The following is a 15,231-nucleotide window of genomic DNA, read 5'->3' as shown; positions in this document are numbered from 1 at the left end:
GGCTGACAAGGAGAGTTTCCCCTCCTCTCAGCTGTAGTCTCCTTCAATTTCATGCTATTGCTTCAGTCAAGCAATACTTGTTGAGTGTCTGCTACATACCAGGCGTGGGGGATACAGTGGTGAACCAGACACAAAGATAAGTAAGAGCTTCTGACAGATGAAGGACAACAGCATGGAGGATGGATGGCCCTATTTTAGAGAATGTGAGAGGGAAAACCTCGCTGGAAAGGGAATGGGCTGAGTTGGGTCCTTACAGAATTGGAGAAAGCTGTGCAAAAGGCATTCCGGACAGGAGGGCAGCAGACAGACAGCAGGGAGGCTGGAGAACACTGGAGAAACCAGAGAAACCGGAGAGGGAGGTGGAGAGAGAAGCAGGCTCAGGCCACAAAGGGCCTGGTGGGAGCCGGGGAGAGATCTCTGCAGCCGCGTGCAGTGGCCCCAAACCATGGGGAGATGAACAAATGTAACCTATCCAATCCCAGTCCTTAGGACTCTGACTTTCTAATGTTTCCAACATGTGTCTCCTTTCAGTCTTCAGATCTAGAAGTCTGCCAGTGGTTTCTGGGAGGAAAAGGATGTCACTGATCTGCACCTCAGAGTGGCCAACATAAGACAGCACGCTGGTAAGAAGAGGAAGGGTCAAAGGACTGTCGGGCACTGCTCACGGGGAGCTCCAAAGGGAGATGGGCAACCTCTTTCAGAACTTACAAGCTGCCACTGGGAGCTCAGCTGAACACGGTGGATCCATAAAAGGAAATGCTAACCGGTCACCTCAGATTAAACTAGAAGAATCAGACATGCCAAGGTGTTCAAGATACACTGTGAAGGGAAAAAAGTTAGGCCAAAAACATATGTAGCCAACATGCCCGTGAATACGTGTGTGTGTGTGTGTGTATTTACAGACAAGAACTAGGGGACTGGTACCAGAACACTAACAATGATTATCTCAGGGGGCTCTGGGGTGTGTGTGTTTGTGTGTGTGTGTGTGTGTGTGTGTGTGTGTGTGAGTGAACTTATCTCTATGTTTTCAACTTTTTCTTCACTAATTCTATGCCATATTTCATTCTAAGACACCACCAACTGTAAGACTGAAAAAAGAAAGAAGAAACACTGCCAGTTAGTTAGCTTAATGTTTTTCTTACTGCTTAGAATTTTAAGTTTGTGCTTGCTGGAAAAAGCCCACTTATTTACTTGTTTGTTTAATTATTCTGAAAGCAGGCTCTATGCACAACGTGGGGCTTGAACTCACAACCAGATCAAGAGTCGCATGCCCTACTGACTGAGCCATCCAGGCAGCCCTGCAAAAGCCCATGGATGCTTACTTGAACAGATGAAAGGAAATGGATGAATGCAATGAGCTGGTTAAGTCTTCCTTTGTCGGGTATCTGTGAGTTTCCACACAATATTGTCCTTCGTGCTGCCAAGGGCACTGGCAAGGCTGCGTTCCCAAGAGGTCTCCATCATCCTCTCCCAAGATTTCCTTCCATGCTACTGACCCTCCAGATGTAGGTTCTGTTACTGAGCCTTTCTTGATCTCATTAGAAGGTATCAATGGATGGTTCTCAAACAGCAATCAGAATTTGTGCTCCTTCTTCAAATGGCCCCTAAAGAGCAGGTAGACAGAAGCACCCGAGAGCCGTCCAGCCAGGCCCTGAGCGACGATGAGCACATCCACTTGCACAGATAATGACAACTCTAACCCAACTCAGTAGTGACTGCAGGACACATGGAGAATTAATCACAGCTGACGTCAAGAAGCAAGAGCGCGTGTCACAGCAAGGATCGAATACCATACTGCCTTCACCACACAGACAACAGTGAGCTTAGATGTCACAGGCAAACATGGAGGGCAAATATCACGTGAGGAAGACTACCTGTGACATCACAAAGTAGTAACATCCTTAAAATATAAAGGACTTGTAAACCAGTAAGAAGAAAAAATCCTAAAATCCTAGAAGGACAAAAATGAGCAGTTCACAAAAGAGCAAACCGATCACTTAATATACAAAATAAATACCCCCCAAAAAATGTAAAATGAAAGCAGAAACAGCACGCAGTAGATCTTCTATCAAATTAGCAACAAAACCATTTTTTAACAGAACCGGGCTTTGGCAAGTTCCAGCCACCAGAAGTGAAAACTGGCATGGCCGTGCCCCGAGGCACTTCGGCCACTAGTATTCAAGGTCAAAGTTACATATATACAATGAGCACACAATCCCACTTCTAGGATTTTGCCCTCAGGAAATAGGAATGAACACAAAAATGTTTCTCTAAAAACAGTGAACCCGGGGTTACATGTTGGGTGAACAAAGCAGGCTACAAAATTCTATGTACAGAACGTTCCCAATTCTATTAGAGGAATATGTACACTCATGTACACGTGAACACACGAATACATACGGTATATGTATAAAGACTTCCCAGAGGAGACACCCAAATGTGAACCGTGGTCACCTCCACACTATGATACTGTGTGCCCCTATCTGGTGCTGCTGTCTGTCCGTCCCCACTACAGTCCTCTGTTGTCCAAACCCAGAAAACATCCTCTCTCTTTGTATATCCTGACTTCATGTTTAAAATCCAAAGAATCAAAAATCTCAGATTTGGAAAGACCTATTTCACAGTCTTCATTCAATCCCTATTGCTTTTGAAATTTTCACGGCATTCACATACGACCTGTTCATTGTAACATTTCTTTATATCACACACTATTTTATTTTCTTCTAACACACACTATAATAAATACCTAACTATTAAAACTTCAAACATCTGGGGCCACCTAAAGTCATTTCACATTCTTCCCGTGGGAAACGCTGAGCTGGTCCAACCGCCTATTCATTCAAGAAGCATTTACTGACTCTGCCCTACTGGCATGAGTAGCACCTGCAGCAGTGGGAGCCTCACGGGAGCGGTGTGACATGCCCTCCACCAGGTATTTCTTCATCTGAAGGAACGGGAAGGGGCTCTCCCCGCTCTCCCAGCCAGTGAGGATCAAGGCCAGGTTCATTTTACTTCTATCAACACGCCTGAGAGCTTACTACCACGCCAGCCATCATTCCAAATGCTTGACAAATAGGAATGCCTGCAACCCTCATCATGACCCCCTGTGGAAGGCACTGCTTTACAGACTGAGGGAAGGCAGGTCCCTCAAGCTGTGGAACCTTGTAGGAAACTTAATTCTATTGCTTTTCAAACCTACTTACCCGCCCGGTCTTGGATCCCTCCCTTGACACTTCAGTTGTTTAAATGGTATCAGAGCGCCTAGGTGGCTCAGTCGGTTAAGCCTCCGACTTCGGCTCAGGTCATGATTATACGGTTCGTGGGTTTGAGCCCCGCATCGGGCTCTGTGCTGACAGCTAGCTCAGAGCCTGGAGCCTGTTTTGGATTCTGTGTCTCTGTCTCTCTGATCCTCCTCCGCTCACACACACACACTCTCTCTCTCTCTCTCTCTCGCGTGCATGCTCTCTTTCTCAGAAATAAATAAAACATTAAAAATTTTTTAAAAAAATGGTATCTGTGTATGCATGTGTATATATGCTACACTAAATATACGTGTATATATGTGATGTATGTACATATATACGATGCATTAAATGTAATTGCAAAAATCAATCCAATACTCTTAGCATCAATTTTCAAGTTTGAAATTTGAACTGCATACTGCATACTAGTCTTTAAGATATTGTTCTACCTCTTATTTTTAATCTTATTGTTCTTTTTTTAGTCTCATTTTTTGGTTCCTATTTCTTGATGGTTTTATTCTTGGTTATAAATGGAAGGCAGGAAGCAAAGTCTTAAGGGCAACAGACTTTGTACCTAAACAGACTTTCAGTTTGTTTCCTTTCTTGTGAGCTCTGTTGCTTTCTTAAGTAGATCTGCAAGGCCTTAAGTGTTGAATCACCTAAAAAAAACAAAACAAAACTGAGCCTCAATTAACTCACAGGCTCTTGTTTCTTCCCAACAGAGGCTACTGGTATTGCCTTCTGGCTTCATCTAACACCCCATTACATCACAAGGATTCATATGATCTAAAATCGACTGTCTCTACTGTAAGCAGTCATTGACTAGTGAGCAAGGCATCTATGAAAAAGGAACCAACATTCACAAGAGGGTGAATGAAGCAGAAGTTAGTCAGAAAGTTCCCGTGGTACAGTATCTCATATCTGACTTAAACAAACAAAAACTCCAGTGAATACAGAATATAGTAACGGGATGTCATGGGCCTGAATAACGCTGAAGTTCTTTGAGAAAAAAGAAAACATGTAAGCACATGCAGTCTGGATATTTTCTCCCAGTCTGTCTTGCCTGTTCATTTTCTCAGTGCATCTATTTTTCCTTTGTAATTAGTGCTTTTTGTGTTCTGTATACAAAACATTTGCCTTCCTCACGGTTGTCAACATATTCTCCCATGTTTTCATAGAAAAAGCTTTATGCTTCTAGCTTTTATATTTAGGTTTATGATCTATCCAAATTAATGCGTACAGAACAAGGTAGGGGTCAAGGTCCATTTTGTCTCCATTTGAATATCCAGTTTACCCAGAATTATTCATTAAAAAGACTTCCCTTTCCCCCACTGAATTAACTTGACACTCTAGGTGAAGATCAATCTACAGTACTTGTGTTTGGTCTATTTCTTGGACTCTTTATTCTGTTTCATTCATCTCTCTTTATGCCAAAGACTTTGATTACTGTGGCTTTACTGTAAGTCTTCAAATTAAACAGTATTAAGCAGTTTAAGGCCCTCAACTGTGCTCTTCTTTTGAAGACTTTTTTCGCAATTCAAGACCCTTCACATTCCATACACATTTCCGAGCCAATCTATTAATTTCTTCTAAAAAAATAAATAACATGGCTAGGATTTTGACTGGGATTGCATTGATTCTATGGATGAATTCAGGGAGAACAGAAATACCAAAACATCAAATCTCCCAATGCATGAACAAAGCATATCTCCTGTTTATTTCAGTCTTCTTGAATTCCTCTCAATGTTTTATAGTTTTCTGTGTAACAGTGTTTAATGTCTTTCATTCTATTTATTCCTAACCAGTTTATGTTTTTTGGTGCAACTGTAAATATTTCCAATTTTCATTTTCCTACACATGTATGTATATTTACAATACGCCTATCTGACAAAGAATTCCTATCCAGAATATATAGTAAACTCCAATAGGTTAAAACCAAAAAACCATTAACAAAAATGGGCAAAAGACTCAAACAGACAGTTCACAAAAGATGTAGGAGTGTCCAATAAGCACATAAAGATGCCTAAGATCATTAGTCACCAGGGAAATGAAATTTAAAGCCATATTGAGATGCTATTTCACCCTCACTGACAAAACAGAATGTTAAGAAGAATGTTGAAAAACTGAGTTTAGAAATATTACTGGTGGGAAGTGTAAACTGATAAACCATTTTGGAAATTAGTCTAGCAGTTAAAAATATACCCACCCTGTGACTAAACAATTGCACTCCTAGACATTTATTTGAGAGAAATTTAAGACTTCTATAAGAATGTCCATTGTAGCCTATTCACAATGACCAAAAACTTCGATACAACTCAAATGTCCTATCATTGGGAAAACATATGAACAAATTGCAGTATATTCATACTACATGTATAGGAATAAACTACTTTATACTGACAAAGACTGTCTCCTTGACCAAACTCTAGCCAGGCTCCTCTGAGCCCTCTTCTTAACTAGGCTTCAACCCTAACTTACCGTCTAGAGACTTGAACAAACACTAATGTAGACTCTAACAGCTCAAGACTCCACCCCTAGGATGACTCTAGCACCCCTTAGTGCCTGCCTGAAAAAACTCAAGGCTGCCAAAAGCATCCATTGTTTATTCTAGCCAACACTGAAAGATCAGGCCCCGATCTCCCAGTGAGCAAATCCAGGTGGTTTCACACAAACCAATTCCTTTCCTAGACTTTGTAATTTTTTTACTTTTTGGACTTTATTCACCCCAACCTTCTTACTCCCTCATTCTCTCTTTAAAATGTACTGTGTACAAATCAAAGTTGAGTTTCATTCACTCCGAACTTTTTTCCTTATTGCAATAGTTATTACTGATCAAACTCTGTCCTTATCACTTTAACTAGTATCTAGTTTTATCTTAAAAAATGTTTTAATTTTTATTTATGTTGAGAGTGTGTGGGTGTGTGTGGATACACAAGCAGGGGAGGAGCGGGGAGAGAGGGGGAGAGAGACAGGGACAGAGAGCATCCCAAGCAGGCTCCACACTGTCAGTACAGAGCCGGACAAGGGCTCAATCCAACAGTGAGATCATGTCCTGAGCCAGTATCAAGAGTCAGATGCACAAGTGACTGAGCCACCCAGGTGCTCCTGACTTTATCTTTGCGTCATCCGTGCAAACAACATGGATGTGTCTCAAAGAACACAGCTGAGTGAAAGAAGGCAAAAGAATACATACTGTCTGATTCTGTGTATATGACATTTGAGAACAGGCAAATCTAATCTATCATAGATTCTGAAATCAGAAAATGACTGGTGAGGGTAAGGAGACTAATCAGAAAGACATAACAAGGGAAGTTTCTAGAGTTTCAGATATATTTTGCACCTTGTTTTGGGTGGTGGTACACAGATATACCGTTGACCCTTGAACAACGCAGGGGTTAGGGGTGCCAACCTCCTGTGCAGTAAAAAATTTGAATATAACTTTCAATTCCCCAAAAACTTAACTACTGATTGACTACTGTTGACCAGAAGCCTTACTGATAACAGTAGATTAACACATATTTTGTGTGTTAGATTTATTACATATTGTATTCTTTTAATAAAGGAGGCTAAAGAAAATAGTAAGAGGGGCACCAGGGTAGCTCAGTCAGTTAAGTGTCTGACTTCAGCTCAGGTCACGATCTCACAGTTTGTGGATTCGGGCCCCACATCGGGCTCTTGGCTGTCAGTGGAGAACCTGCTTTGGATACTCTTTCTCCCTCTGCCCCTCCCTCACTCGTGTGTGCCCTCTCTCTCAAAAATATATAAGCGTTTAAAAAAAGAAAATATTAAGAAAATCATAAGGAAAATGTTTGGAGTACTGTACTGTATTTATCAAAAAATCCACATAGAAGTGGACTCACACAGTTCAAACCCATGTTGTTCAAGAGTCAACCATATATACCTGTTAACACTCATCAAACTGAACGCTGAAGACATGAGCATTTTATTTTATAAATTCTCTCTCTCTCTCTCTCTCTCCCCTGCCCTCTCACCTCCATTTCCTTCCTTCCTCTCCCCCTCTGTCTCTTAAGAATACCTGGGGAAATTCTGAAGGCAAAGAAAGATGAGAGATGTAGCCGACCCTCCAAGTCTCCCTTTCAATACCCACTTACCCCTCCCTCCTGACCCCAATTTTGCTTGAGGTATCAATCTGCCCCGTGAGAAATTCTCCCTTCGCACACTTTTTGCAGCTAGGGGTGAGGCCACATGCCCACTTCTGGCCAATGACAAGTATGTAGAAGTCTACAGGGTGGGACTTCCTGAAAAGCTATTGCTTTCACAGACTCAGACTCATGCCTTTTGTTAGTACCCCTTTCTTTTCTTTCTTCCTGGAGTCCAGCTGCTCAAATGAACTAAGAAGACTGTGCTATTTCCCAATGCAACCCTGTTTGACCCCAAGCTGGAGGAGCTCTTGGCAAGTCACGACTGACACTTCGCAAGTCAAAATGTTTAGGCATCAAAATGAAAACAGCAATTCCAACTGGAAGTCAAAAGTGATCTATGCATTGATGTGTTAACGTATATGTAAGAATTCAGTATGTAAGTGATATGTCAAAGCAATAGGGATACAGACCATCAATAGACGGTGTGAAACAAAAACTGCTACGTTGTAACATACAAAATTATGAAGATAGATGAATGCTTGACACAATAGAAGCCAAAAGCATAAAAGTGCTAAAAGAAAATGTAGTGATTGAAAATGGTCTCATAAAGCATTATCCAAAAGCCACGAGCCATAAAGTTAGACTGTCAGATCTGGCACCATAAAGATTCAGAATTTCTGTATTGAGAAATGTACGCTACAAGCTAAACTTAAAGATAAGCAACAGTTTGAGGGAATATAATGTTTCAAACAGGTCGGCCAAGGACTACTACCATACATAGGACAAGTTCTTACAGACCAATAAAAACACAAATAAAACCAAAAGACAACAACCCAGCAGGAAAATTATAAAGAAAAAAAGCATCATGTAAAAAAAGATCAGTGATAGTGACCAACTAAAAATTACTCAGTCTTACAGCTGAGCCTGGGAGGCTCGGTCAGTTGAGCGTCCGGCTTTGTCTCAGGTCGTGATCTCGTGGTTCGTGAGTTCGAGCCCCACGTCAGGCTCTGTGCTGTTTGTGCAGGGCCTGCTTCGGATCCTCTCTCCTTCTCTTTGCCCCTCCCCCTGCTTGCACTCTCTCTCTCTCCCTCTCTCAAAAATAAACACTAAAAAAAAGATTTTAATAAAAACGCTCAGTCTTACTAATGATTATAATAAAAATTTTTTAAATGAAAATAACAATGTTAAAGAGGTATTATTTTCCACCTGCCAGCTGACAAACAATTTAAGAGACTAAGAATATTCTGTGCTTAGCATCTCTTTTACCATGAGAACAGAAACGGACATAACCTCTTTGGAGGACCATTTTGAAGAGGCTTCTCCCCTGAAATCCATCTCACTGGAAAACTGAAACACACATCCAAAATGCTTATCACAGCCCTATTTTAATAGCAAAATCATAGCCACCCAAATGATGAACAGAAGAACAGTCACATAAAGTACAACCACACTGTGGAATACTGTTCAGCCATTACAGAAAAAAAATTATATGTACAGTATATTCAAATTAGGCTACTGAGTGAGGGGAAAGTATTCACTTTTGCCCTTTAAAAAATTAACCATTAAGGCACCTGGCTGGCTCAAAGAGTATGTGGCTCTTGACCTCGGGGTTATGAGTTGGAGCCCCATGTTGGGTGTAGGAGACTACTTAGAAACAAAATCTTGGGGGTGGGGAACATCTGGGTGGCTCAGTCAGTTAAGCCTCTGACTCTTGATATCAGCTCAGGTCATGATCTCACATTTTTGAGATCAAGCCCCATAGGAGGCTCTGCACTGACAGAACAGAGCCTGCTTGGGATTCTCTCTTTCCCTCTCTCTCTTTGCTACCCCCCACCCTGTGCAGATGCGCTCTCTCTCTCAAAATTAATAAACGTTAAAAAAATAATAATAGAAGTTAAAAAAATAAAATCTTAGGGGCACCTAAGTGGGTCCATTGGTTAAGCATCTGGCTCTTGATTTTGGCCCAGGTCATGATCTCACGATTTGTGGGACTGAGCCTCGCACTGAGCGCCACACAGATGGCACAGACCTTCTTAGTATTCTCTCTCCCTCTCTCTCTGCTCTTCCACCCCCTCAAAAATAAAGAAATAAAACATTAATAATAGTGTTAAAAATGAAATCTTAAAAAATAGTTATTAAAAGAAAAAAATTAGTGTTCTAGATCTGAGATCTTTTTTTCGTATTTTCCAAAACTTTACTTGTTCCTTACTGAAAAAATGGGGAGACCGTGCAGAAAATCCATGATTTGTTTGACTTTCTGGATGGGCAAGTGTGGCAGCTAATTTATCCTCACCGGAATATCCTAATTCTAAAGTGATATGTCTTCTCTGAGGACGGAAAGCAGCAGCCCTCACCTTCAAACTATTTCAGGTCAACAGCTCAAGCCCTGCTCTCCGGGCATGGCCGTGAAGGTGCGATCCATGTGCTAGAAAGGCCTAGGCCCTTGGGAAAATGCCGCCGCTCTGGAGACGTGATCCTATGGCCCACCTGCACCTAAGGGGGGCATTTGTGGATTTAGTTGAAGTCAGATTAACTTCTGTAATTTTTACAACAGGATTTCAGTCTTACGGCCTCTGGTCTGGTTTCTAAAACATGTAGATCACTGACAGCCAGGGAAACGGAACAGCAGACTGTTGAGACCACGTCAGGAAATGCACCCCTGAGCACCGACACTCAGTTCCTCTTCCCTCTGCCCCCTGAGAAATACTTACTGTGGGTCCAGCACGCACGTGGCTAGGGCAGATGTGGTCCCTCCCCGTACCTTTCTTCTCGCGGGGGAGACACACAGTAAGCAATACGCCTTCACTGAGGCTGCACTGACTGCCACCAAGGAGGCGCACAGAGAACAGGTGCGGGGCTGGGCCTGGTCTGCAGGCGGCAGGGGTCTCCTGGTGAGAGCCGCATCTGGGATGAGCCAGAGGGCTTGGCGTCTTCTTTGACTCACTGGCCTCACCCATATCCAATCTGTCAACACATCCCATCAGCTCCTCCTTCAAAACGTACCTAGAATCTAGTCGATTCTCAGCCCCTCCACCACGACCATCCTGATCCAAGCCGGCAGCACCTCTGTCTTGGAATATCCCATCGGCCTACTAACTGATGTCCCCGCTTCTGTCCTTGCTCCCTACAGGCTGCTCTCAACAGAGAAGTGATCCCATAAAACCCAAGTCAGGTCACCTCATTCTTCAGTTCAAAATCCTCCATCGGCCACCACCACAGGCCCGAAGACCCCGTCTGCCCTCCTCCGCCGCCCTCCCTCTGGCCTGGCCCTTCCTGGAACAAGTCAGGGCTGCTCTCTCCACAGGGCTTCCTACCCTCCCTGCTCTCTGGCTGGGACACCGTTTCCACAGACATCCACAGGGCTCACTCCCTCACCTCCTGCAAGTCTGTCCCCACCACTGTCCTTCTAGGGGGAACTCTAAGCTCCACTGAGAGACACAAGCCTAGAGGAGGCATCTAAAGGACAGAGGAAAAACGTCAGGTCCTAAGCAAAAACGCGCTGCGGGCACAGCGGAAGCAACTGACAAGCAAGGTGGAGAGCAGAGCTCGGGTCGGCTGCGCTGCTCACGCGTGAGGCGGTGCGGCACCAGGGCAGAAACGCAGGGGGCCACCATGGCAATGGTGACAGACGGGGATGAAGACAGGTGATCCTTCCAGACGAGGCATTCCAGAAAATGAGTGCCCTGTGTGCAGCCGGGGTCCTCCACACGCGCAACGAAGCCGACCAGGCTGATGGCAAGAATCGAAACAGACAGGAGGGCTGTGCACCAGGCACCCAAGTCGTCCACGAATTAGGTGAATAACCAAGTGGAAGACAGTGAGGACAAGAGGGTGCTCCACCTGGGGACCATGGATATCAAAGAAATGGGGGGTGGGGGAGGGGGTAAAGAACAAGGACACAAATCTTGCACCCCCAATCCTGAAACAGACAGGGTATGAGAAAACAGAGGCTCCATCAGAGAGGCCTTCAAGGAAGGCTACCCCCATGCAAGGACCAGGGTCAAAGCAAAGAGAGGGAAGAAATGGCTCAGGAGAGGCTGAGGAAAGAGATGAGGCTAATTAAGGAGGGGGAATTTCCTAGGAGACACAGGGAGGGTCTGGGGAGAGGGGGACAGGGGTAAACAACAGAAGGAACTGCCTTCACGGCACGGCAGGCTGGGGGAGACAAGGAGAGGGGAGATGGGTAGTGGCGAGAGTCAGCGATCACAGGAAGTGTTGGAAAAACACCTGCCGAATCCAGTGGAATGCGTCAGCATAAACCCAGAACGTCCCACCAGGACACTTCTAACTGAGGGCGGTAGGAGTGAGAGCAAAGGTCTGCGATGATAGTCATGACACTGACAATGACAGTACTGGGACAGCGCTGATAATAACCACCTGTCTTCAACACGTGCCGTGTGACAGGCACTGTGGGGAGCGAGCCACACTGAATCCTCCCAAAAGCCGTCTGCACCGTTCACATCATGACTGTCCCCGGGAGGGCTCTGAAAGGAAGGAGGGAACAGAATGCAACAGAAGCAACAGAACGGCAGGAGTCCTGGGAGGCGAACTGGCTTTCTTCATGTCAAGTTAGGGCTTTTACGGCTGTAACCTAGGGCGGCAGGAACCAGCCTGATCCACGGCTATGAGATATTCGGTAACTTCAACCAAATAGTATTCAGAACGGAGGGAAATCAAAACCTGTAATACTCTACTGCAGGCTTCACGCTGTGGCCGATCCTTGCTCACTGCCTTGAGTCTATGATCTCACCTCCCAGAGGTGGGTTACCATGATTCTCCCCATTCCAAAAATGAGAGGACAGTTCTATGCCCATGATTCACGCAAAGAATCCCTATTTAGTAACATGATTTTTTGACAAGATTTAAGGGTTTAACACATTATAGTGAAGATATCACAGAACTTGAAGGACAAAGACCTGCAAACTGTCTTAAAACATGAGCTTACGGATTTTCACAATCTTTTTGCATGGTTTTCCAGATGAGGGAAAACCCAGTGCAAAAAGCTTCGATGAAATGTATCCAGATGGCAAAGATGCCCAGTCTTTAGAGCCCGGGACCTATCCCAGGAGATTCTGATTCAGTGAGTGTAGACTCGGACGTGAGCATCTGTGTTTGCTTTTAAAAGCCCGAGGGTAAGGGCGCCTGGGTGACTCAGTTGGGTAAGTGTCCGACTTCAGCTGAGGTCATGATCTTCTGGTTTGTGAGTTCCAGCCCCACCTCGGGCTCTGTGCTGACAGCTTGAAGCCTAGAGCCTGTTTCAGATTCTGTGTCTCCCTCGCTCTCTCTGCCCCACTCACACATGCTCACTCGCTCACTCGCTCTTGCTCTAAGATTAAAAAAAAAAAAAGACTAAAAAAAATAAGCCCAAGGGTCTGCCAATGTGCACTCCAGTCTTAAGAGACTCTGCCATTCCAAACCCAAACTTTCCCTACAACGTTTAGAGGGCTATGGACACAGAGGGCATTGGAAACTAAGGCAGAGAAGAGCTGAGAAATCATAAAACTATCCAACAGAGAGTCAAGAAAAGGCATACTCTCATTACACTACTCTGTCCTCTTTCTGTGTCTGAATTATTTCATCGTCAATTTATTTTAAGCAAGGAAGTCCCCAAAAAACGTTTACTGACAAATATTAAAAAATCAATATTACCAATAAATTTTAAATGCACCTAATCAAAATATACTACTGTAAAGTATTTTATTTCCCTCTAATCATTTCTATGGCACTGCAGAGTCTCTTAGCAAACAGCAGTCGATATGAGAAAAATTATTTCTAATTCAACAGTGCTACAGATGTGGTCAAGAGCAAGTGAAAACTGGAGAAGAAATAGAGTTCAGTGTATTCTGTTTCAGTTCACAAATTTCCCGGCAGACTGCCTCCAAGTCTTAAATACTTATGCATGTATTTACCTATTTATTTAATCAACCACCCCAACACCTAACATACTGCATGGCACATGTGACTCAAGTGTTTTACTAATGTTAAATATCATTTAATCCGTGCAATTATCTATGAAGTGGGTATTATTAACGTCCCCATTTTACAGATCAGGAAACTGAGGCGCAGAATGGTTTAGGAATAGCTAGTAAGTGGCAGAGCTAGGATCAGCTTCACAGAGCCTGGCCTCGGAGTCCATGCTTTACATCACTGTGCTCAGTCTCCAGGACCCTACAAAAAGTGCAAGCCTTAACCCAAAATCTTGGCTTTCCCCAACCTACATTCCCTAGTAGCCCCAGCTTCAAGGAGCCACTAGCCATTCCTTTAATAGTTCATACTCCTTCCCTACTCTGCCTCAGCACCTTCCTATATCCCCGTTTTGTATTCAGCCTTCTGATCTCAGCTTCAACATTACTGCCGAAATTACAAACTCTAATGGCATGCTGTATTTCTCAGCACTCAATGCAAAGTGTAATTATGTATTTTACGGGTAATTATTTGCTTCCTTTCTTTGCCAACGAGGTGGTACGGATGTCAGATGCCATGCCAGTCGTACGTGTTCCCAATCATTGAATACCCACCAACCATTCAGAAAAGAAGGGTTTGGCACAACGGATACTGTCAATAATTTCTGATGAATGAATAAAGTACACTCAAGCCTCATGCTTTCCGAGGTGTGATACATGTCTGTGCTCACAGTGCTGCCCCCACTATACCGCCAAGTATGTAGCCCCTGCTGCATACAGGCAAGAGCTCTGGCAAATACTGGCTCTGCACACCAACATTACGTGGGCCTGGACAGGCCATTTCCCCCACCCCTGCCCCCCGATCTTGATGGCCTGAGTTTCAGCTTCACAATGGGGATCATAACCACCCCCAATGAAACGGAACGTATTAAAGAGGGAGAACTCGCACGTCTCCTCCTAAACCCACAGAGACTATAATTATTTGTCACGTCTGACTCCCAGCAAGACGTTAGCCCCCACGAAGACCACAGGGCCCCGTTCGCCTGGTTCAGTGCCGGATTCCCAGTCACGCTCTCCACACAGCCGAAGTGGGATAATTATCAGCTAATAAATGAACCGCTGCTCCGTGCCCTTCACAGGTGTGAAACGAGGGTCGCCGAAACTGACGGGTACCTTCTGGCGTCCTAGCATGCTCCGGGTACGCTGGTATCCCAGGCCCGCCCCCACCTAGGCCCCAGCCCCCCGGGGACGCCGGCCCCTAACCCCGCGCCCGGCAGGCACCTCTTGCATATAGAAGCATCTTCACAAGTGCCGCGCACACCCTCGTCGTCCGTGTCTGTCGAGGAGGAAGAACAGGAGGTGAAAGAGGGCCTCCTCAGGCTAGCGGCCATGGGCGTGGAGGTTCCGGGGTGCTGTGCCCACCGGGGACATGGAAGCGTGAGCCACAAACGCCCTGGGAAGGAGCAAGCCTCCAAGAAGACAGGAGAGAGGGGCTGGGCTCCAGCGGACTCAGCTGGCGCGGTTCAGTGACGCCGCGCACGTCAGCTGTCCCAGCAACCCTCCCGCTCGGTGGCGCCGCTGCCCAGACGCTCATTGGACAATTTCTCCGCCCCCTCGGCCCGCGGAAGGGCTCATTGGAGAACTCTTCTGGCCCCGCCCACACAGCCCGGAAGTACGCCGAGGAGGGGAAGGAAGCAAATGGACGCAAAACAGGGGCAGCGCAATGCTTTCCGGGAATTGTGGTCTTGGGTGCGCTGGGAGGGCGTTGGGCTTTTTTTTTCCTTTTTCTTTTTTGTGTGCGAGAGAGAAAGAGAGAGAGAGGGAGGGAGAGAGAGAAGACAAGTGGGAGGGGCACAGGAAGAAGGAGAGGGAATCTCAAACAAGCTGTATACCCAGCGCAGAGCCTGACGCTAGACTCGATCTCACCACCTGAAAGCGTGACCCCAGCTGAAATCAAGAGGCGGTCTCTTAAGCCACTCAGCC

General features: G+C 45.1%; 1 protein-coding gene across 3 annotated transcripts in view; it reads right to left on the bottom strand.

Annotated features, from left to right (window-relative positions):
• LCMT1 (leucine carboxyl methyltransferase 1) overlaps positions 1-14,773 on the bottom strand; it is a 43,676-nt gene extending 28,903 nt beyond the window's left edge. Inside the window, exons 1-2 of one of the 3 annotated variants that reach the window (XM_039234446.1) lie at positions 14,530-14,773; positions 8,612-8,692 (exon numbers count right to left, since the gene is read on the bottom strand). In XM_039234446.1, coding sequence (XP_039090377.1) covers positions 8,612-8,692; positions 14,530-14,639 — 191 coding nt within the window. In that variant the 5' untranslated portion in view covers positions 14,640-14,773. Of the gene's footprint in view, positions 1-3,816; positions 3,902-8,611; positions 8,693-14,529 lie in introns of those variants that run through there. The other 2 variants (XM_039234447.1, XM_039234448.1) reach the window with 2 other exon arrangements.
• Positions 14,774-15,231: the final 458 nt, after the last annotated feature.

The sequence above is a fragment of the Hyaena hyaena genome, unplaced genomic scaffold (assembly GCF_003009895.1).
Source record: "Hyaena hyaena isolate Hyena2069 unplaced genomic scaffold, ASM300989v1 scaffold_88, whole genome shotgun sequence".
Classification (NCBI taxonomy): Eukaryota; Metazoa; Chordata; class Mammalia; order Carnivora; family Hyaenidae; genus Hyaena; species Hyaena hyaena.
The sequence above is the reverse complement of the archived record's forward strand: the minus strand, read 5'-3'. Positions and strand labels throughout refer to the sequence as shown.